The 24581-nt window shown below is 40.7% G+C and overlaps 2 protein-coding genes across 2 annotated transcripts; one reads left to right on the forward strand and one right to left on the reverse strand.

Moving 5' to 3' along the window:
• Positions 1–2516: 2516 nt before the first annotated feature.
• On the reverse strand, positions 2517–7733 carry LOC122431433 (tripartite motif-containing protein 64-like). Its single transcript, XM_043452740.1, has 6 exons — positions 7323–7733; positions 6735–6830; positions 5824–6067; positions 5005–5014; positions 3596–3693; positions 2517–3016 (listed from the first exon to the last, which is right to left on the reverse strand). The coding sequence occupies exons 1-6, from the start codon at positions 7731–7733 to the stop codon at positions 2517–2519; spliced, it is 1359 nt and encodes a 452-aa protein (XP_043308675.1).
• A 15903-nt stretch (positions 7734–23636) lies between these two features.
• LOC122431109 (syntaxin-18-like) lies at positions 23637–24304 on the forward strand. Its single transcript, XM_043452189.1, has one exon. The coding sequence runs from the start codon at positions 23715–23717 to the stop codon at positions 24171–24173; it is 459 nt and encodes a 152-aa protein (XP_043308124.1). The 5' UTR covers positions 23637–23714; the 3' UTR covers positions 24174–24304.
• Positions 24305–24581: the final 277 nt, after the last annotated feature.

The raw sequence follows: 24581 nt of genomic DNA on the forward strand, positions 1-24581 counted from the left end.
CCCACTCCAGCATACTTACCCGGAGAATTCCATGGGCTGAGGAGTCTGGAGGGCTGCAGCCCATAGGCTCACAAAGAGTTGGACACAACTGAAATGATGGAACATGCATGCAGGTAAGGCGTTGATGCTCCTAAATGTTTATGAATGTGCATTTAAAAATAATCTTGAAGATTCATAGACTTAGAGAATGAACTTATGGATGTCAGGGGGAAGAATGGGAGGAAGAGAGATAGTCAGGGAGTTTGGAATGGACAGGTACACACTGCTGCATTTAAAATGGATCACCAACAAGGACCTACTATATAGCACCCGGAACCCTGCTCAATGATATGTGGCAGCCTGGATGGGAAGAGGGTTTGTGGGACAATGGATACACGTATATGTATGGCTGAATCCCTTTGCTGTTCACTGGAAACTATCATGACATTGTTTGTTAATCGGCTATACTCCAATGCAAAATAAAAAGTTTTTTTAAAATGAAAATGATCTTGAATTGCAAAAGCACAACCACTGTCTTATGGGGTCCCACAATTGTTATAAGCATCCCCCAGGTCATTATTTTTCAATTCTTAACCAATTTCCCTAGCACCGTTCTTTAGTAAGTGAAGTATGGCAGTATAGGTTACTATCTACAATAATATTTTATGTTCCAAATTAGTCATAAAGAGTTTTTATGAATGCTGACATAAAGGTGATTTTATATTATCTTTCTGTTCTTCTGTATTTACAAATTGCAGCAGTCACAAAAATCAGGGCACCAGACACAAGTATAGTTTCTCTTTGGAAGACATGGGTACTCTGGATCTCCTTAGTGGAAGAGTTTGATGACAGTGTTAGCCCAGAGTTCTCAGAAGTGGATGACATTAGGCCTGCAAGCGCATGTTCAATGAAAAGTCTGTGCCTGCTGTGGGGTGGGTGGGAATGAGGTTTAAGGGAGAGGGGATATATATATATACATCCTCCAATTTAAAATATACTTAAAAAAAGTCGGCTGTTCAGACAGCAGCTAGGAAGATAAATTAGTGTAAGCTCTCTAGTTTAGAATCAGGATAAGAGACTTATGTCTGCAAACTCCCTTCAGGATAGCCCTTGGATTCGCTTAGTGCTTGTGTGAATAATCATAGACGGGTGACCCTGTGGGCATGTTTCAACTTGGGTTCTGCCCTCACTTCCCCTTTGTCATGTAGCCCTGCCAAGTTGGCATGTCACGAAGTCATGGTGAGTTTATATGCCAAAGAATTTATCAAATATAAAAACACCTCCTTGTTTCATTTTAAGTTTACTGCGCAGGTCACACTGAGTAAGTGTACTAGGTAGATAGCCTGGAACTCAATAAATGGATCATGTTTGATCATACGCATTTCTGAATGCAAGAGAAAGAAGCTAAAATTTTGTCCACTAAGTTACTGTTGTGAACTTGACTGATTTCAGTGGATTTCTATTTTTAACCTTATAACATTCAGTATGGTGAATTGTTTTTCAGTATTTTTTGCTGTCATATGGAGTCAACTGTTTTAGAATATTAACTACTTAAAAAATATACAGGACATCATAGACTAAGTGCAAACTATTGTTACCTATATAGTTTAATATGTAGCATATTTTGTTCAATGATATCCCACATTTAAGAAATTTTGACTGATTTTCTATTTACTGATTTAGTTATTGAAAATGCTATGTAGTACATTCTTTGGTCCATGTATCCTTGTTTGTTATAATTTCTATTGGAAAGAATGCTAGAGATGATGTTGCTAGGTCAAAAGATTTATATAATTCCTTGGAAAGCCCAAGAAGCCCCTGATGAGTGGATATCACAAGTTCCACCATGATTTGAACTATACACTAAACATCATTCCTTTTGTTTACTAACCTGATATAAATAAGTATACCACTTCATTCCTGCACCCCAGTCTGGTTCATTTATGCAAGTAAAGCACACAGCTTTCAATGTATATGAACCTTGAAAGCATTAAGTGAAAGTAACCAGATATAAAAAGTCATAAATTGTGTGAACCCATTTAATTGAAACTATATAATAGAAAAATTCGTGAAAAATAAAACTGGATTAAGGGGGTGACAAGACGGGGGAAGGGATATGGGGAGTAAATATGTGCATTGATTTCTTTTTGGAGTGATGGATATGTTCTGAAATTAGACAGTTCTTGTTTCACACATTTTTGTATAGTACTAAAAAACACTGAATTATGTACTTTAAATGGGGAAATCATTATGGTATGTAACTTTTATGTTAATAGGACTATTATTTAAAAGAGAAAAGCAATTGATTATATTCTATGAAACACTCCATAATAAATTTTTATTAGAAGAAAATTTAATTAACACACTTATACATTCAACATGGTCATGCCATTTTATATAAACATACAGTCACTATGTTTCATTAAATTACAATGTGCTCAGAGATAGTCAGGGATTATCCTGTGGCCTCACATGAGGTTTTGGGAAACAATTACCTCAGAGGAGAAGTGAAAATAATGGTCACAGAATTTGACAATTCATAGAGACCTAAGACAAAGGAAAGGCTTCAGAGGGAAGGAAAAAGGGGAAGGAAGGAAACTGTATATGAGGGATCCTCTGCAAACATCATAGAAGCTCACAGTTCCATTGTCATAATCCAGAAACACCCCAATCCTACCCAGAGGCCTTTTCACATACTGAATGTAGGGTGGGGTGTTGGTGAAGAGACTATAATGATTGTTCACCTTCTTGGAAAACAGAACACATGCTTCTTCAGAATAAATGCTGATATTAGTATCAGTTATCAAGATATCTTTGCAGGTGCCCAGAATCCAGCTGGAGGACTGCGTCACATCCAGCTCCCAGTAATGCCTCCCAGAGGTGAAGGCCCGAGCTCCCCAGGACACGACACTCTCCACAATCTGAGGTTGTCTGGACGTGCCGTGGTGCTCATCTCTGAACATCACACTTGCATCATCTTCATCCTCAGAAAGGCTCATGTGGTGAATGGTCATTGTCTGACTCAGAATGTTATCCACTGCAGAAAGAGCAGAAACCAGGTTAGCAAGTGGGATTTCCACGTCTCTGAGAGGCAGAAGGCAGAGGTTCCCTACCCACTGAGATTTTTTTTTTTTTTTCATTTTCCCTCCTCCAGGGAAACCCAAAACAAAGACAGCAAAGCGAGTTCAGACTGCCCTTCTAAGAAGAGGAAGAGTTACTACTCTATGGCATGTAGAAACACCTCAAATCATATCAAAAAAGAAAAAGATATATCATGAACTGCATGAAGTCTGATTTAATCTCAGTCTCTTGATGATCACTCTGAAAACTGAATATTCTTTCTTTATAACCATATGAGCAACTTGATTGCTCTCTTTCACTCTATGTCAGATGTAACTAAATATATGTATATGACTTGCATTTTCATTAAACTATAGGTTGGAAAGTGCAGCCTTGATCTTTGCAATCCAAATATACAGGCAGAAAAGATGCAACAACTTGGGAAAGTCATATAGTATCATCATTTCATATAAAAATAAAATAACATTAAAAGGAGGCTCCTTCCTAGGAAGCTCTAAGGAAATTCAATCCTGATCACCACAGGGCTGACCCTCACCTCTGAAGTTGTTCAGCATGTCTAGGATTCCAGTGACAGGCCAGCAAGTGAGCTCTGGGTTCACTGGCTGAGGCTTCTGCATCTCTGCCAAGTCAGTCCTGTAACAAATGACATACAGACATGTCAAGGTCAAAGGCCAATCACATGACCACTACAAAAAAAAGCAGTTTTTAACCCAGGAAATTTTGTTAGAATTCTATTTTTGGTTAATTGCATATACAATATATTCTACACAGTTTGGAATATAAAAATATTACCAGATTTTTTCCTAAGTATAAATTATATCAAATTTAAACTTCCCCATTGTTTTCAGATATTATTCCAGTTTTCAAATCATTTCACCTCATTACCTTCCTCTATTCCATATCAGGTAATGCAAAGATACTGAACATTTTACAGACAGAAAATTCCGGCTAGGCCTTTGAGACTTCAGTCAGTAAGTAGTCATCAAGGATACATTCAGTGTCTACAAGGAAGAGTTCGTTGAGCCAGACCTGTTTGCTCTTGTCAGCCCAGCAAAGGACTTCAAATCCAACCTGGTTATTTTGGTCCAAAAACTCTACCTGCTCAGTGGGCAGCAGAAAGCCACTCCCTCTGAGGTCCCCTACAAGGGAGCTTGTGATGGAACAAGCTGAGTCACTGCTACTCCTCCAAACAAAAGGACAGTTCTTTTCTCATTCTTAGGGAATTTGCCTCTTTCAGGCCTTTTCCACTTTCCAACTCATTAGCATAGGTGCTTCCTCTGTGATATCTTAGAAAATCCCTTCACTAAGCTTAACTTGGTGAGGTTGGAGAGGATGGAGTGAGTGGGTAAAATAAAGCCCAGAATGTCAGAATGTTTTCAGGTATATTGGATTTCAGCCAAATGAAAAGGAAACTTCTGAGGCCAAGGATTGAAATTCTTTTGAAATAAAATAGAAAATAGCCAAAAAGACAATATCGGTCATCTATATATGAGGGTGCTGCAACCTATGTATTTACACATAGATTCAGTTTATAAATTCTCAGTTGTTGGTTTATGTGCTTGTTTATTTACACGTTTATTCATTTCATGGGAGGTGCTTCTTGGACCAACTGTATAAATATATTTTAAATACAGCAGTGTATGTATGTCAACTCCAGAGTCCCAGCCTATCCATTTCCCCCATCCTTACTCCTGGTTCTGAATGGAAAATATTCAGAAAAAAATTCCAGAAAGTAAAACTTGAAAATGCCACATACCAGGGAACTATTTACAATGCATTTAATTTACATTGTATGTGTTAGTTGTTATAAGTCATCTAGAGATGACAAAGTGTATGGCAGTATACTTGTAAGTTAACTGCAAATACTATGGCATTTTGTATAAGGAATCCTGCATCCTGGAATTTAAATATTGATGAGGACCCCAAAACAATCTATCATGGTACCATGAATCTACTTCACCAAAAAGAGAACAACATTTCTAGAAATAAAAAAAAAATTAGTGTATACTCACATTTCCAATACATTTACCAAGACCTGCAAAGAAAAACAAAGATCATGTTAATCATGAGACTTCTGTCATTTTGCATATTCCTTTCTATTCTTTATTCCATAAGCTATTGTCTTTTAAATCATCTTCTAAGGAATACTCAGAAGGCATCCTAATAACACAGCCTAGGCTAAAACTTGGGGGACTTCCTCAGGGCACATTATGGAAGGAAGGAGGTCAGAAGAGTCTGTGTAATGATGCGGCAACATCTAGGATTCCAGTATCACCCTCTGCCAGTGCTGTTCTCAAGGACAGAGCTCACCATTTAACAAAGTAATAGCAAAAACAGGGAACCGTATTTAATTATAGAGTGAAACTGAGGACTAATTTTAACAGCCTTGCCTAGAGAACAGGCGAAATTTCAGTGTCTCTGGAAAACTTGGGATAATGGGGAGTGACAAAGGTTTAGAGGAACATATACTGAGATTTACTCCAAAAAAGTTAACTTTCAACTGGTCACAGAATTTTGCTGATTTTAGATCATCTGTCTGGATAGTACTCCTGATCACACTGGAAAAATATAGTCCTATTTTAGCTAAGAAATGGACAAAAATCTTGCAAAGATTACCAGAATATGTTGAACTAGGGGGCTGGACAAATACAATAAAGGGGGTCAAGGAGCACCATCCCTCAGCTGAGAGTAACCATATATGAGGCAATATGTCAGTGTCATAGCAGCTCGTCTAGAAGAGTGTTTCTCTCTCTGAGGACGGACCCTCCTTTCTCACCTGGAGCAGCTCCCTGTCCGGCTTGAAGCACATCACAGTCAGCTCTCTGTATATGTCTTTCAGATGTTCTCTGTACTGAGTCATTCTGAGCACACTCTCCTTGAGTTGTTCACAAATCTCCTTGGCTTCTTGCTCCAGGGCCTCCAGATGCAGTTGCTCCTCTTCCCGGAGCAACAGAAGCATCCTCTGATATTCAGCTATAATCATCTTCTTCCTTAAGGACACATAGTTCTGTGGGGACAGTGTATTCGAAGTATTGCTCATGCTCACATTCAAAAGAAAACTTCAAATATTATTTCCTTGATGTCATCAAGAACATTCTCGACAAACTGTTGGCCTCAAGTATCTTCTTGTCCATGGTTTCTCTGAGTTCCTAGTGTCTTTCCCTGTTTGAATCAAGCCATCTGAGGGGTCCCAAGCTCTCCCCTTAGAAGGATTCTTCAGGGTTCTTACTCTATCAGTTATGTTCTCTTTAATTTGGATTGTGTTTTTCTCTTGTTCCTTGCCCTGATTTTTCTAAATATTCTTTAATGGGGTAAACCCCATTTTGTATAGTTTTAAAAGATGCTCTATTTTCCCTCTAGGTACTTCCATATCCCTCTCCTCTACTACAGAGTAACACTTGGTATAGCATTGTCTTATACTCCCATTTCTGAGTTTTATTCAAATCCTCAAAATTTGGCCTAGGAACACTTTTCATGCTGAGGTTTTCCCATGTACTAGGATTCCTTGAACTAGCATATATTGACCTGTTCCACCTGTGATTACTGATAGGTCCTTTGAAACCATGCCTTTTCAAGGGAAGAGATCAATATCCTTTAATGGGAATGTAAATAGACCTAAAAGCTAGAATTATATCACTATTTATAGTAATAAATAGGAGCATTTTTATTCTTACCTTAAATGACCTTGTTTTTTTAGCTTCCTGGTTCAGAATGATTTTCATTTCTTCTCTGATTTTCCATAAAGAGCCCATTCTCTTTAGAAGTTTCTCCTGCAAAATACCCAGGGGATTTAGACACAGAAGATGACACTGTAAATTTCATCCCCTTATTCGTGAACAAAGGCCCTTGTTGGTTACTCAGAAACCTTGAGTTAGAATGTTGTGGTCAGATTTTCCCACATTAATCTGAATCTAACACCAAGATGATAGTGACAAAGTGTATGCTACAGAGCTGGGGAAATGTTACAGATCATGAAATCTAATCCCTAAGAAACTGAGACTCACATATTTATATAGTTTGATTAAGAAAGCCTCACGCTCCCAGCAGAAGCCTGTGTCCCTGGTGCCACCTTTCCCGGGAGGCTGCGTTTCCACACGTGTGGACAACTGGGCAACAACACTGACAGGACACATTATATGTGAGGATCCACATTCAGAAATCCCACCTCCACTGTCTCCATCCCATCACCATCATAGCACCCTCATCTTTCTCTCTGACTTAGGAGCCTCTACATCCCAAACTGCTCTAGAGGCATCACCTACCCGGGACTCCTCAGCAGCCCTGTGTATCGGACTGTGGCTGTGAGCTGCGTGCTCGGGGCGTTCAGAGCAGGGCCCGCAGAGCAGGGTCTGGTCAGCCTCACAGAAGAGGCCTCTGGCTTCCTGGTGTGTCTCACAGATCTGCTCCTCAGAGCGGTGGTCGTGGTCAGCTCTGGCCTGTCTGGCAAGGGAAGCCAGCCTCTTGAGGACAATATTGGTTTTGAAATGGGGCCTCTCTGATATTCCCCTGCACTCAGGGCAGCTCCTTGGAGTCTGGCCTTCTTCCCAGCAAAGGCTCAGACAGGGACGGCAGAAGCTGTGCCCACAGTCTATGGTGACGGGGTCCAGGAAGCAGTTCATGCAGATGGAGCAGGTGAGTTCACTCTGGAAGACCTGCAGTGTGTCTGAATCCATGTTTCTGAAAATTAAAGAAAGAAGAGAGGGTAAGAGAAAAACTCTTTCTTCTGCCCTCATCAGGAAAAATAAACCCTTTAGACAAAGTCCTGTCTTGAACTCTAACTCCCCTATTTGCTTACCTCCCCAGAACAAACCTGGAAATGGTGACTATATACACCTTGGATTTGAACTATCATACAAAAGATGAATTACAATAAAGAGTCCTTAGCAACTTTTTTTGTTTAAAATAAACCAGGATTTCAGTCATACTAAAATTATTAAGACATGGAGAAGCTTAAAGTTTAGTGTGAGTATGCTCAGTCTTGTCTGACTCGTTGCTACACCATGGACTGTAGCCTACCAGAATCGTCTGCCCTTGGGATTTGCCAGGCGAGAATCCTGGAAAGAGTTGCCATTCCCTTCTCCAAGGGATCTTCCCAACTCAGTGGCAGAACCCATGTTTCTGCATCTTCTGCATTGGCAGGCGGATTCTTTACCACAGAACCCCCTGGGAAGCCCCTTAAAGATTAGAATGGAGGTAAGTGTTGGGATGACCTCAGAGTTACTTTATTAGCTGAATCGAACAGAAGCACACACTGAACCTCAGCCCTGTGTCTCTCTCCATTTCCACGACTCCCTGACTGGAACCCACACTAGCACACCCTTCGTTTCTCTCCTCATGGCCTCAGCTCCTTCTGTCATCAAAGTGATAGAAGTGCTTTCCTAAAGACAGAAGAATTTGTTTACATAGAACTTAAACTTCATACAATCAGTGTTGGCTTTAATTTGATGTCTTAACCCTAAAGAGTTCAGAGCTTGTTTCCAACTTAAATAACAAAACTGTTCCTTTCAAGACAAAAAGAAGAAGAAGAAGAAAAAAATGTCACTTCTAGTTCAGGAAAGCAAGTTTTCCTGGAGTCGGTTCATATCATCAGAGCATGTCATATTTTGAACTGGTGAATGTTCAAGTATCACAATAATCAGGAAACAATTGTCAGTATGAATATAATCATTTCTAGACTTATAGCATCAATGACCATGATAATATTAAAGCAATAATAGCAGAACTTAATATGTGTTGCCTATTATTCCTCATTGAATAAAATCCTTTTTTATGGATTAACTGCTTTAATTGTCTCAACAATATTTACTAATTTTCTGTTTTTACCCACATTTTGTAAGGCAGTTACTTGGTATAGTGTGGGTAAAAATAAGTTACTTGTCTGCAAATCCCACATGGAATCAATGCTTGAGGAAGTGCTCAAACACAGATAGTACTGACAGAATAAATACAAGTAGCTTTTGTGTCCAGGATTGCCATTAAAATTTTATTTTTAACTGAACATATCAGAATTTCATTGTACCATATTCAGAACTCACCTTTGGTTGTAGTTAATAAAAATTTCCACTCTTTTTCAGTAGGTAACTCTCAAATTCAGTTCAGGATTTAGGTGCTCCACTGCTGGTGGCAGAAACTTTCAAAAGTCTCCACAGCTCAGCCAAACACCACAGCTCTGGACTCCAATGAAGACTGAGCTTGGTTCTTGCTGGATGCTTTATATTCTCCAATGACCACACCCATTTCTTTCAGTTTGATAGGGTTATCAACTCCATGAAAAGGTATAGGTCTACATGATTAGATTTTGCGAGTTGGAAATACATGAGGATGCCAATGATTGAATTCAAACGTTTGAAACCTACTTAATCCAATTGTCACAATCCAACCTCTGAGAAAAGTCTCACCATGAATTTACCTTTGTAATTCATGAAGTATTTTTTTAATAAACTATCCAAGTACGAATTTCACATCTCCATTTACTGAACTATATTATAGTTTTAATAGCACCTACCCATCTAGACCTATCACCCACTAGATTTACTTGCCTTTCTGAATGTGCCTGCATTCATTCGGTGATATTTCTTCAGAATGAGGAGTCCCTCACATTCTATTTTTCAACCCGGGTACTCAAGCTCCCCCAAAATACCACATACTTCTCTGGCCAAGATAGCCAGAAGTTGTTGTTTGGAAATAACTGAACTCCCCAGGATTGAATTTCATATCTTCATTTCACAAACTATATGATAGCCCTAATCGCAGCAATCAATAATCTCACCAGTAACAAGTGAGAATGCATGCCTGCTAAATCTTTTCAGTTGTGTCAGATGTTTTGCGACCCCACGGACTGTAGCCCACCAGACTCTTCTGTCTGTGGGATTCTCTAGGCAAGAATACTGGAGTGGATTGCCATGCCCTCCTCCAGGGGAATCTTCCCAACCAAAGGATGGAACCCTCAGCTCTTATGTGTCCTGCATCTGCAGGTTCTTTACCACTAGCTCCACCTGGGAAGCCCACAAGTGAGAAATGGGACTGTGATTCTCCTTCTAGGAGTAGCAGTGACTCAGCTTGTTCCATCACAGCAAGCCCGCTTGTTCTCTAAAATGCAGCGATCTTTGCCTTACCTGACATGGAATAAGGGAAGGGAATGAAGTTCAATGAGTTCAAAATTGAAATAATGCCTGAGAAAAATAGGAGAGTTTAAATTGGATATAATTTGTATTTTGAAAACATAATATGGTAAGATTTTATATTCCCAAAGGTGCCATTGCTGGTTTTCAATTTTCTCTGTATTATAACTGAATCTATTATTCATTGCACAAAGAATATTTATTATTTGTAAAATCAGGAAGAATTGACAAAAAAAGATTAAATTTGTCTTAGGTTGAATAATTGTAAGGATCATATGCGGAATCTAAATATTAGATCAATATCAACTAACTGAAAGGCAAGAGATATGTGAACGTGGTTATCCGGAACATCCTTTTTGAAGTTTCCTGTATTCACTGATGAATTACTATCGAATTTTTGGACCTTTGAAAATGTACTAGGTAGAGAAAACCCCCCAGTAAATATCCACATAATAGCAAAGTGCCATCTACATGATCCATGCATTTAACAAAAGGGACACAAGAAAAACTTTCTACTAAAAGATAAAAATAGTGTTTTGGGTGAGTCCTGAAATAAAGGATCAAGATTACAGAGCGTGTGGGTGCTCAGTTGTGTCTGACTCTGTGACTCCATGGACTATAGTCTGCCAGGCTCCTCTGTCCATGCAATTTCCCAGGTAAGAATACTGGAGCAGGTTGCCATTTCCTTTTCCAGGGGATCTTCCTGACCCAGAGATCAAACCTGATCTCCTGTGTCAGCTGCATTGGCAGGCAGTAATATTTTTTTTTTTTTTTTTTTTTGCCACTGAGCCTCCTGGGAAGCCCAAAAGTATCAAGAGACTGACATTAAATCAGACTTCACAGTTTATAATATACCTCTCTTGCTTATGTTTTACTTTCTCTATGTGATTGGAGGTGTTTCTATATACTGTAGTGATATTAATAACTTCTATTCTTCCTAGAGAAGTCAGTCTGAACTCTCTGCAGTTTGTGCTCTGTCTTTCCTTGGAGGAGGGAAACTGAACTAACTCACTGAATAGAGAGACTTTTTCTCTGAGGATATGGAAATGCTATTAATTGACCTGATGTTCCTGTTTCTCCCTTGGATAACATTCTCAGTCAGATAATTACCATTCACAATGTGAGCCTTTCAGAGGAGCATACAAGTGTGATGTTTTGAAATCACCATTACTGAATGTTTCTTTTAAAAACTAAACATCTAGCAAAAAATGTAAGTGTTGCTACAGAAAAATTTTGAACCAAAAAGTAGTATATAAAGGCTTCAGCTCCATAGTCTGAACTCTTACAGCCCAGAATTCCAGGCCACCGCAGCGGGAGGGAGAGCAGAAAGCTGTCCTCAGGCCCCTCTGACCTGCAGGGCTAGAGACAAGCAGCCCCAACCCCGACTCAGGGCCAAGGCTTCCCCCTGGAGACAGGCGTTTGGAGTCCTGGGGAGACCTTAGACTGTCCTTTCTCTGGCATCCCCACTGATGGAGCCACCTCCTTCCACAGAGACCTGCCTTCCCAGAGAGCAGCGTGTCTTTCAGGAGAACCGGGTCTGCTGGGGTCTGAGCCCGGGCGGTCCTGGCGGTCAGTGGGCTCCGGCCCCGCCGCTGAGGGACCCGCCCGAGGGGGGCGCGGGGCTGGAGGCGCTCGGACACCCGCTCCAGGGGCTCCGGGAGGGATGCCAAGTCCGCAGGGCCGCAGGGCTCAGAGACCGCGTTTCTGGGAAGGATCTTGGCTTCTGTCCGCCCAGGAGTCCACAGGCCCAGTAGGGAGTCAGGAGGACGTGCGTGGCGATGGGAGAACGGCCGTATTCCCGGATCTTAAACGGGCTGCTCCAGGGAACCCCAACATCTTTTGTCTGCAAGTGCCTGATGAGGCCCCGGAGTCGGGCCGTCCTGAGGATACTGTGTCCCGATGGACGTGGCCCGAGTGTCAGAAAAGAACTCAGATCCGCGGGCACCATGTGCCGGCCTTGGCGAGAGTCCCTGCTGCAAAGAGGGGTGCTGGACCATCGAGCCGGAGGGAGTTCGTGGGGATTCCGCGGCTGCGGCCTCATCGGGCTCTCAGGAGCTCCGCAGGCGCCTGAACCCTGCAGGGTCCCCGCATTGCACCTGCCGCCCGCCGAATCTTCCTGTGAGAGGCCCCGAGGGTGGCTCTCTGTCAGGGTGAACTCAGGGGAGAAGCGACTGAGTCAGAAAAAGAGAGATAAATAGCATGTGATATTGACCATATGTGGAATCTAAAATAGTGTACAAATGAGGTTATTTACAGAAGAAAGACACAGATGGAGAAAGCAAGCTTAAGGTACCAGGTGCTAAGAAACAGGGTGGATGACGGGAGGGATAAAGTGGAGATCTGGATGATCATACACCCATTCCTATGCATAAAGCTGTAATAAATAAGGACCTGCTGTGTAGCATGGGAAATTCTATTCTATACTCTGTAATGACCTGTATGGGGAAAAAAATCTTTTAAAAAAACAGTGGATACACGCATTTATATAATTGATTCACCAGGTTGTACAAGAGAAACCAACACAACCTTGAAAATCAAGGATATTCCAATGAAAATTGAAAAATAAATACATTTTCTCATCTAGTAACCTTCCCTGAGTGAAGTGTTATGGCTCATCATTGAATAAATAGAAAAATGTTTTGAGGACTGGAATGCAAACACAGTATCATAAAGAAAACCTGAAGAGATAGTTGCCCAAACTCAACAGACAATATCATATTTCTTTCACAAATTGTCTATTATTTTCTAGTCAATCTTGTATTGTACAAAACAAAGACATAATCATTAACTCCACAACCTAGCATCAATATTTCCACTGTGCATACATGCTGAATAATAGAATGAGAGGGTATGAGGTCATATGCAAGGAATGAGGACCAGGTATAGAGTCTTAAAGAAAAACCACCAACAGCTATTGTGTATGGAGTTACAGACATAAAGAGAAAAAGCAATAGTGTGTAACCTAAACAGAATAACAAAATAAAAAAAAAAATTCTGAAGTAAAAATTTCATGCAAAATTGTATGAAAAGAATAAAACGTGAAAGAATTTTAGTTCAGATGAGGTTGAGAATACCTATCAGAGACTAGAGGGCTATCTCAGCACAGTCAGTGGTATTTGGGGGAGACTGAGTGTCCGGTGTTGAGAAATGGAATCTGAAGGACCCTTTTTTCTGAAGAAGTGTCACAGAGTGAATGCAGGCAAATTCAGACAGACAACTAAATCTAGTGGGTGATGAGCCTGAATGGGTCAATGAAATTAGGACTATTATATTGTTCATGAAATGAAGGTATGAAATTCACACTTGAGGAGTTCAATTATTCCCAAATAATAACTTCATGGATAACAAGTGTAAACCATGGTGTGACTTCACCAGAATGAAATATGTAAAGACATATATATGAAGCACACACACACACACATATATATACATATTTTGTGTATGTATATATATATATATATATATATATATATATATATATGCATACTTTTGTGTGTGTGTGTGTTTGTGTGTGTGTGTGTATACACCATGGTGTGACTTCACCAGAATGAAATATGCAAACACATATATATGAAACACACACATACACACATATATATACACATATTTTTGTATATATATATATTGATGCATACTTTTGTGTATGTGTATATATATATATGTACTGTATGTATGTATGTATGTATGTATACACACATGAGAGGAATTTGTATCAAAGGAGTCTAGTGAGATCTGAAACCACGCTGGTCCCGTTCCTTTCTTCCTCCAACAATTCCACTCTCTCATTCAGTTTTCTGTCTGTACCATTCCTACCACCAACATGGGCAGGTTGTCTAGGAAGTTACAGCTCTGTAACGGGAAGATTTAAGAGATTTTTGTCTTAATTTCCAAGTTTCATTTCACTTAATAGCTTCCCATTTTGACCACAATTCTTTATAGCAAGAGAACTTTGAATTAATCAGATGTATTGGAGTTAAAAACGTATCGCCGTGGAGGGTTTAGGAAATTTGAGAAAGTTTCTCAACTTGTTTGCTGTGCACAGTGCATGTGTCCTTGGTCATGGCTGACTCTGGGATCCTTTGGACTGTAGCCCACCAAGCTTCTCTGTCCATTGAATTTTTCAGTCAAAAATACTGGAGTAGGTTGTCATTTCCTCCTCCAGGGTATCTTCCCAGGGATAAAACCCGTGTCTCATGTGTCCCCTGAATTACATTCTATGTGAATTCTTTACCCACTGAGTCATCAGGAGAAAAAAAAAATAAAAACCTAGATGACATAGGGGCTTCCCTGATAGCTCAGTTGGTAAAGAATCCAGCTGCAATGCAGGAGATCCCGGTTGTTCGATTCCTAACTCAGGAAGATCCAGTGGAGATCCACTCCAGTATTATTGGGCTTCCCTTGTGGCTCAGCTGGTAAAGAATTTGCCTGCAATGTGGGAGACCTGGGTTCGATCCCTTGATTGGGAAGATCCCCTGAAGAAGGGATAGGCTACCCACTCCAGTATTCTTGCCTGGAGAACTCCATGAACTGTATAGTCCACGGGTGGCAAAGGGTTGCACTGGACTGAGTGACTTCCACTTTCAGATGACATAGAGGCAGAAGACCAGGTGAGGGCGCGGTCCTGTACTGTTAGGAACTTTACACCTTGGAAACCAAAGGAGGGAGTCCAGTAAAATCCCTTTTAACAATAAAATTGTCTCTCATAGAAGAGCCTCCACCTAGATTCTTTCTGGAAAAAAATAACAGGCCATGACTTTCTGGTAGTTCTGACTGGAAAAATATCAGTCTCAAGACAAATCAGCAAATCTACAGAAGAAACTTGGAAATATTGTAAAAATTCTGAGATTATAAAGTGTAGGGAAATCATAGCTAAGTTTCTCTGATTACTTTCCACGGCACAGGAAAGTTGTGACCTGTGTATTGCTGCAAGTTCACAGCAAGCAGCTGAGCCTGACCATCGCCCAGTGATGGCTCCTGAATAGAGCTCCCGGGTCACAGGCCCGCACAAGGACAGCAAGACTGACTCATTCCTGTGGTAAGGATTCTGCAAGGGTTCCTCTTTTGGTGCCTCAGGCTTCAGCAGTGTTTACTAATACATATTAAGCTGAAAATGTTCATCAGAATTTTTTTCTCATATTATATTAATCAGGCAGAAACATCAGGTGAATTCGTATCATTCTTAGAAAATCTTTCTAATTTCTCTTTTTTCCTGTCTGCTTCCACTGTCCTGACTCTCAGAGGCACTTGCCTCTATTACCTACAACTCGGGGAAAATTATCCTACAAGCTTGAAGAAGTTTATGAATTTGAATCTTAAAAGCATAGGTAGCAAATGTTTAGCAGTTTATGTCTTGAAACCTTCAAAACATACCACTGCAACAAAAGAGGGCTGCGGGAAAAAGGAGCCCAGAATAACTTCAGATTCAGAGACACAGGAGATCATATTCACTATGATGAATATTGGAGTGCATATATATTTTTCATGTAGTCTGTTTGATTTTTTCCTAATAAAGACCCAGAAGTGAAATTGAGGGAAAGTATGGTAATGCAGGACCATGTGGTAGGAAGGTACTATTCATTAAAACTTTCAAGATTTTTGTTTTTATTTTCATTACTCTAGGAGGTGGGTCAAAAAGCATCTTGCTGCAATTTACATCAAAGTAGGTTCTGCTTATGTTTTCCTGTAGAATTTTATAGAGTATGATCTTCCATTTAGGTCTTTAATCCATTTTGAGTTTTGGTTTATGGTGTTAGGGCGTGCTCTGATTTCATTCTTTTACAGCTAGCTGTCCAGTTTTCCCAGCACCGCTTACTGAAGAGGCTGTCTGCTCCACTATGTATTATTGCCTTTTTTGTCAACAGTAAGGTTACCATAGGTATGTGGGTTTTCTCTGGGATTTCTGTCCTGTCTCCTTGATCTGCATTTCTGTTTCTGGGTCAGTACCCTGCTATCCTGATCACTAGTATAGTCTGAGGTCAGGGAGCCCGATGCCTCCTGCTGACTCAGGTTTGAAAGTCTGTGGATGATGTGTGGTGTCCCGAAGGGCCGTGCGGTCCCTGCGGCCTCAGGGGGGCCCAGGGGAGAGGCCGAAGTGACCCTGGGCTCCGGGGCGCCTCCAGCTGGAGTGGCTGCAGGTGAGGACCGTCCGGCCCAGGAGGCAGGGCCCGCAGAGGAGGCGGGGCTCGCAGAGGAGGCGGGGCTCACAGAGGAGGTGGGGCCCGCAGAGGAGGCGGGGCTCACAGAGGAGGCGGGGCCCGCAGAGGAGGCGGAGCCGCTGCAGCTCGAGCTGGGAGCGGGCGGGGCCCTGGCCTGGTGCAGGTACGGCGCCGCGGCCATCAGGCCGGGATGTGGACCGGAGCTCACACTCAGGCCTTTCCCGTCCCCGGAGGTGGACGAGGGCACAAATCTCTGATCCCAGCCGCCCACGGCAACCGAGGAGTGATCGGGAGGAATTTACAGGGAATGGCCGTGATGTGAGTGTCAGTGGACGCTGAAGGCCTTGCTTTCTTCTGAATTTCCATCAGCTGTCCCTCCATCAGCTTTCCCTGGTGATCCGGAACTTTCGGCGCCTGGGGCTCCCCTCTCCCCGAAGCCGAGGCTGGGGAAAGGGGCTGAGGCCTGATCCTGTCCCCGGCTCTGGGGACACAGGGAGCTCACACTGAAGAGGAATCGCCACCTCGTTGTTTGAGTCTCATTTGTTGCCTGCACTGGCCTTCGGTATCTCTTGGTTCGCTTGCTTTGTTTCCGGGCTGTTGAGGAGTGGGATGCTTCAGTGCTGGTTACAGCAGAAAATAAAACTAAATTACTTTAAAAATATATTGGTAGATTGTTTTTATATATGACCTGCTACCTCTATTAACTTACTCAAACACATATAGTTTAGACATATAGATTTGTGCTACTTGTGTAGAATTTATCTGTACAGACTGCAGATAGACATGTTCTTGTAATAGGTAAACTAAATGGGACGGCCAATATTAGGTTGTGAGCACTAAACAGAAAAAAATACGAGATGTGCCAAGTCTACCCAAAAAATGATCTCATTCAGTCAGTAACTTTAAAAATAAAACTGTGAAATAATGACTTTCAAACTTAGGCATGATGAAGGAAGCTGATGTTGTAGATGCATAGCACGGAGAAGAAAATTCTAAATCTGCCAGTGAGAAAAATCTGTGTTGCTACTTTAACCCATTAAGCTAGGGAAACATAAATGATATGCCTTGACCTCCAGCTATCTTAGAAATCAAATGCACAGACAAGACAGAATAACAATTGCAAAATATTTACAGAGATATTACATTTATTTCAAGAAAACAAATTTGTATACTTATATTACATTAAAAATGAATTTCATAAAAGACGGTGAAGTTACAGAAATTCAAGTGAGCACTAAATTAACAATCTCCATTATTTGAATTCCTGCCCCTGGGGTCAGAATTTTGACCTCTCCCTCATCACTGGTGTCCAGAGTAAGGAAAAAGTTTGAGAGGAAAAGAGAAGGAGCAGTAGAGGAAACTGTAAATGAGGGAATTCTTGGACACACAGGCAAACTCACAGCACCACCATCATAAGCCAGGAACACCCCCACCCGGCCCAGAGACCTTCTGACAGATTGAGATGCTTGTGGAGAGGGGGTAATAGCCTGCACTGACTGTTCACTTTGATACAAAGAAGCAGAAAAATTCCCTCCGAGTCAAGGACCACGTCATTCTCCCAGGATCAAGAACAATTACAAAATCCCATAGCCCACTTGCAACAGCCCCTCATGTTCACTTCCCAATAATATTGACCTGAAGTAAATTACTCAGCTCCCCAGGAAAGATCTAACATAGTTAGATCTTGGTGGAGTGTTGTCGACACCAGAATGATCAGAACCAAGCCAGCAGACATCTCAGATCTTCAAACAAAGGCACGTCGCAAGTGACTCTTTCGTCATCTGAGGCGATGTACACTGTGTGTGTGTGTGTGTGTGTGTGTGTGTGTGTGCACACACAGGTTCAGTCATGTCTGACTCTGACACCCCAATGACTCTAGCCTGCCAGGCAGCCCTGTCCATGGAATTTTCCAGGCAAGAATAGTAGAGCTGGTTGCTGTTTCCTTCTCCGGGGATCTTCCTGATCAAGGATCGAACTCACATCTTTTGTATTTCTTGCATTAGCAGGTGGATTTTTTACCTCTGTGCCACCTAGGAAGCCCCATATAATAATATTACACGATAGACATTTCAAATCTCAAACTAATGAAATTTTTATTGGTTATAACTCTGAAAATCAATTTCCTGTCTCTTGTTTACATTATTCATTAGTATTTAATGTGTAATATGTTAGGTAGATTTTGGAAAACTTTAATAACCATAGAGTAATATTTCAGAGTTTTAACTCTTTCACTCATGTATTTCTTTATTCATTTGTCTTACATTTATTGTGTGGCATGTTCTAAGTGCTGAACTGGATAATGGGAATAGAGAAGTTAATAAGGCAAAGGCTGTGCTTATTCTCTCAGAATTTGCATTCTCCTAGTAAAATGCACCTAGTTATTTAAAGAGATTTTGTTGAATATTATGATGAAATGGTATCTGACCAGAGGGTGTGTTTTAATAGAAAGCAAACTGGCCTGGACAGTCAGGAAAAGCTTCCTGTAAAAGCTGTTCATGATCTATGATATGGTGGATGACTCGGCTTTAGAGAAAGTCTAAATGTTTGACAAGAAGAAAGGATTTCACAATGTCTGTCAATACGTGAATCCACACAAGTAGGTCACACTTGAAGAAAAACTGCGTTATTTCTTTAGTTTATGAGGCTGCAATATATACCACTTCATTCTTCTTCTCAAATATGATTCAACTATGCAAGGAAGACACATTTCTTTAAGTGAACATGAAACTTATGGCATGCAAATTGTATTCTGATAAAACTATTCAAAGTAAACCGAATATCCACTGATTATATTCCAGAAATGCTCCACAAGAGTTTTACTAATAGATAATTTAATTAACAAAGTTATACTTTCAACCTGGTTATGCTTCTTTATAAACACACTGTCATAATGTTCCATTAAATCACAGTGAGATCAGAGACAGTCAGATATCATCCTGTAGCCTCAGGCGGTGTTTCAGGGCTGTATTTTCCTCAGACAAGAAGGTCATCAAATAAACCATCACAGAACTTGACAATTCATGGAGACCTAAGGCAACCGAAAGCTCCAGATGGGAGGAGAAGGAGGAAAAAAGGAAGCTATATATGAGGGATCCTCTGGAAACACCGGAAGCTCACAGCTCCATTGTCATGATCCAGAAACACTCCAATCCTACCCAGAGACATTTTCACATACTGAACTATGGGTAGGAAGCTGAGGGGCAGAAACTAGCGATTATTCATCTTCATAGAAAATAGAAGAAATGCTTCTTCAGAATCAATATTGATAGCGGTATCACTTGTCAAGTGTTTGTACAGACTCCCACAATCCAGTCGGAGGAGTGGGTCACATCCGCCTTTCAGTACTGCCTCCCGGAAGTGGAAGGCCTGAGCTCCAGACACCACAAGAGTCTCTCCACCCTGGGCTGTCTGGACAGGCTATGGCAGTCATCTCAGAAAGGCTTATATTGTGAGCGGTCATTGTCTGAGTCAGAACGTTATCCACTGCAGAAAGGGCAAAAATCAGATCAGCATGTGGGAATTCCGTGTCCTGAGAGGTATAGGCTCTCTACACAATGAGTCTTCATTTTCTTTCCTCCAAGAAAACAGGAAATGAATACAAAAAAGGAGTTCAAACAAGTGTTTCTATGAAGAACAACAGCTATTATTTTATCTATAGTATATGGAAACTCCTCAAATCATGTAGAAAAAGTAAAGAAAAAATACAGATATATCACGAACTCTGTGAAATCTGGCAATGTCAAAATCTTGACAGCTTGCTTCAAGAACACATAAAATTTAATCTTTTCACTACTTTAGTAAATATATTTGTGTTATATGTCTTTAATAGTATTTAATATATAAACAGCACTTTACTATTACATGGGTACTTTGGGGACTATAGTCACTACCTCTTAAGTTTTCAAAATATAAATATTTGAGAGAAATTCATCCATGTCTTGTTTGAAAGCTTTTGAGTGGGTGTTCTGACAAGCCATGTTCACATACCCATTGCCTTTCTGTTGTTTTGATATTATCTAACAGCATTATGACAGTGAAAGAGGAGAGTGCAAAAGTTGGCTTAAAGCTTAACATTCAGAAAACTAAGATCATGGCATCTGGTTCCATCACTTCATGGCAAATAGATGGGCAGACAGTGGAAACAGTGTCAGACTTTATTTTGGTGGGCTCCAAAATCACTGCAGATGGTGACTGTAGCCATGAAATTAAAAGACACTTGATTCTTGGAAGGAAAGTTATGACCAACCTAGACAGCATATTAAAAAGCAGAGACATTACTTTGCCAACAAAGGTCCGTCTAGTCAAGGCTATGGTTTTCCCAGTGTCATGTATGAATGTGAGAGTTGGACTGTGAAGAAAGCTGAGCACCGAAAAACTGATGCTTTTGAAATATGGTGTTGGAGAAGACTCTGGAGAGTCCCTTGGACTGCAAGGAGATCCAACCAGTCCATCCTAAAGGAGATCAGTCCTGGGTGTTCATTGGAAGGACTGATGCTGAAGCTGAAACTCCAGTACTTTGGCCACCTCATATGAAGAGTTGACTCATCTGAAAAGACCCTGATGCTGGGAGGGATTGGGGGCAGGAGGAGAAGGGGATGACAGAGGATGAGATGGCTGGATGGCATCTCCGACTCGATGGGCATGAGTTTGAGTAAACTCCGGGAGTTGGTGATGGACAGGGAGGCCTGGCGTGCTGTGATTCATGGGGTCACAAAGAGTCAGACATGACTGAGCGACTGAACTGAGCTGAACTGAACAGCATTACATTTATTCTGCCTAAGACAATTTTCATCTATTTTCTCAAATGTTAGTAATTAAAAAAATAACAAATATCTGTGTACAATGGATAACAAATACAACAGTAATAGAGAACAAATAAAACCAAGCAATGCCATATTTAAAATTTCAGAAATGAAATAAACTGAATAAACTTACATGATGGACTGCTACACTGACGTCTAAAGTTTCTATTTAGAACCAACTAACCAACTAATCTCTTCTTGCTGTCCTTATTTCAGATGTAACAAAAAAATATATGACAAGGCCACATGCCATTTGGCATAAAATTATAAATATTCTGTTATTGTCTGCTTATATAAGTGATTGCCTATTCTGAAAATGACTGGAATATGCACTTTGTTTCTCAATAAATACATCATTTTAGTAAACATTTCTAATGTCAATGTCAATGATATGAAAATGCTAGCAATGATAATAATTGAAATGTTAGCATCTTAAATCACCTTATGTGAACTTGACTGACATCAGCCTTTTAATCTTCAATTTTATAATCCTTAGTGTATGAAGTCATTTTTTTCCCTAGTGATCATTGTTTTCAATAAATGTATTAGTCTCAAAATGTTAATAAATAACAGCTTATATACACACAAACATATATTAGTCTAAATTACCAGTTTAAAATATCTTCATTTCTTTAGATGGAGGAAATACAGCTTTTTAAACAAGAGGTTCTTGAGAACACATAGCTCCAAGTGAAAATATGAAATAGAACATTCTTTAACCTTTTAGTCGCTAAGTCATATCCAACAATTTGCAACCCCCCAAAATTGTAGCTCACCAAGCTCCACTGTCCCCCACTGTCTCCCAGAGTTTGCTCAAATTCATATGCACTGAGTCAGTGATACTATCTAACCATCTCTTCTGCTGCCCCCTTCTCCTTTTGCCTTCAGTCTTTCCCAGCATCAAGGTCTTTTCCAGTGAATTGGCTCTTTGCATCAGGTGGCCAAAGTATTGGAGCTTTATCTTTAGCAACAGTCCTTCCAATAAATATTCAGGGCTAACTTCCTTTAGGATTGACTGCTTTGATATATGTAAATAAACTAAAAATGGGTTAAAAACCTAAATGTGAGACTATATACTATAAAACTCTTAGAAGAAAACATAGACAGAAAACTCTTTACCATAAATCATAGCAAGATTTTTTTTTGAGCCTTCTCCTAGAGTAAAGGAAATTAAAAAAAAATAAACATATGGAACCTAATTAAACTCAAAAGCTTCTCCACAGCAAAGGAAACTGTAAACAAAACAGAAAGAAAACCCATAGAATGGGAGAAAATATTTGAAAAAGATGAGATCAACAAGAGATTTGTCTCCAAAAATTTATAAAGAGCTCATTAAAAAAAAGTAAAACATGGGCAGATGGGCTAAACAGACATTTCTTCAAAGAAAACATACAAATGGCCAAGCAACACATGAAAAGATTCTTAACATCAATATTTACTGGAGAAATGCAAATGCAAACCTACAGTGAGATCTAACATCACACAAATCAGAAAGACCATCATCAAAGCTACTACAAACAGTAAATGTTGGGGAGAGTGGTAGCTCAGCGCTGAGATTGCTAACACGTGCGTGATCGTGGCCTCCAGAGACATGGGTTCAGACCTGGACCAAAGGATGCAGGCCCAGTCGTTCAGCGCTTTGTGCAATAAAGTTTATTACAGTAACAGTGAAAGCTTGCTGGAGAATGCTTCCAGCAAAGTTACTGGAAGAGGCAGGAGAGTGCCTGCCTCACTAGTTTAAGTGGGGCCTTATGTATTTCTCAGCTGGCTGCTGAGAATAGATAAAAAGAAGACCTCAAGGTTGTAAGAGTTCCATGAGAGCCTTTCCCAAGGCACACATCCTGAGATAATTCAGCACAAGATTAGCCAGGGAGAACAGTACTTGGCAATGGCTCAGGGGCACGAGTCTTGAGAAACAGGTTCCTGGGCAAGATCTATTAAAATTATAATCATTAACACAGAACCTAAGAAAAGCATTTCCACCAGTAAGATGTGCTGTGTGATCATTAGTAACTAGAGAGGCCAGTTCTCAGGCAAGTTACCTTGTTGCACAAGACATAAGGAAAGCATGAGTGAGAGTGTTCACCTCCTCCTTAAAGGCAAGCTGAACTGCCTAAGCTTTAACTCTCTCTAGAGTGTGGAGAAAAAGGAATCTTCCTGCTCTATTCATGGGGACATACATTGGTGAACCACTGTGGAGAACAGTTAAAGTGTCCTTAAGAAACAAAAATAAAGCTACCATATGATCCAACAATCCCACTCCTGGGCAAATATCCAGGGAAAACTGAGGTTCAAGAGGATACATGCACCTCCATGGTCATTGACAAGTTGTTTGCAACTGTCAAGACATGGAAGGAACCTAAATGTCCAAAGACAGATGAATGGATGCAGAAAATGTGTTACATATATTCAATGTAATATTACTCAGCCAGAAAAAGAACCAAAATGCCATGTGCGGCAACATGCAAGGAACTGGAGACTCATACTGAGTGAGAGCCGTCCGAGTCAAGCGAGTGGTGGACAAGAAGAGATTGTCTAAACTGGAACCAGAACCAAACGCAAAGACAAGAGAATCCATGTCTTCTGAGAAAGTTTCACAGAGCCCATCAAAAGACTCTGAAGAAAAACCTGTCCCTGAAGAATATACAGAAAAGATTCCAGTTGAAGCACAACCTGAATTGGGAAACTGGGGAGATGGCAAAGGTGAAGATGAGTTATCCCCAGAAGAAATACAAATGTTTGAACAAGAAAATCAGCGCCTGATTGGTGAAATGAACAGTCTGTTTGACGAAGTGAGGCAAATAGAAGGGAAAGTGGTTGAAATCTCCAGACTCCAAGAGATCTTCACAGAGAAGCTTTTACAGCAGGAAGCCGAGATTGACAGTATTCACCAGTTAGTAGTTGGAGCAACTGAGAATATCAAGGAGGGCAATGAAGACATCAGAGAGGCCATCAAGAACAACGCCGGCTTCCGGGTGTGGGTGCTCTTCTTCCTAGTGATGTGCTCCTTCTCCCTGCTCTTCCTCGACTGGTAGGACAGCTAGGCGGCCCAGCGGATGGTGCCCGGAGCCCCTGACAGGGAGCGGGGCTGAGACCTGTGCTCACAGAAGGGACACCAGACCTGTGGCTTAAGCCTGCAGTAATGAAAAAGAAAACCACACAACTGAAAAAAAAAAAAAAAAACAGAATCACAGGTGTAGAAAAAATAACATGTAACTTGGGGCTAAGAAGGGGTGAGGGATTAATTGGGAGTCTGGGATTGACACATACATGTTACTTTATATGAAGTAAGTAATTAATAAGAACCTACTGTATAGCACAGGAAACTCAAGTGAATACTTGGGAATGATGTATAAAAAAAAATCTTAAAAAAGAGTTATTGTTGTTATTCAGGAAATAAGTCCTGTCTAACTCTTTGCAACCCCATGAACTGCAGCACGCCA

This window comes from Cervus canadensis, chromosome 29, assembly GCF_019320065.1.
Source record: "Cervus canadensis isolate Bull #8, Minnesota chromosome 29, ASM1932006v1, whole genome shotgun sequence".
Taxonomy (NCBI): Eukaryota; Metazoa; Chordata; class Mammalia; order Artiodactyla; family Cervidae; genus Cervus; species Cervus canadensis.

What these genes read in the sequence shown, in the direction of transcription:
- LOC122431433 (XM_043452740.1), bottom strand. Translation starts at nt 7,733, where the DNA reads ATGGATTCAGACACACTGCAGGTCTTCCAGAGTGAACTCACCTGCTCC. An exon ending in AAAAAACAAGGTCATTTAAG is followed by an intron (nt 6,068 to 6,734) that starts GTAAGAATAAAA and finishes CTGTCCCCACAG; the next exon opens with AACTATGTGTCCTTAAGGAA. An exon ending in CATGCTGAACAACTTCAGAG is followed by an intron (nt 3,017 to 3,595) that starts GTGAGGGTCAGC and finishes CTCTTTCTGCAG; the next exon opens with TGGATAACATTCTGAGTCAG.
- LOC122431109 (XM_043452189.1), top strand. Translation starts at nt 23,715, where the DNA reads ATGTCTTCTGAGAAAGTTTCACAGAGCCCATCAAAAGACTCTGAAGAA.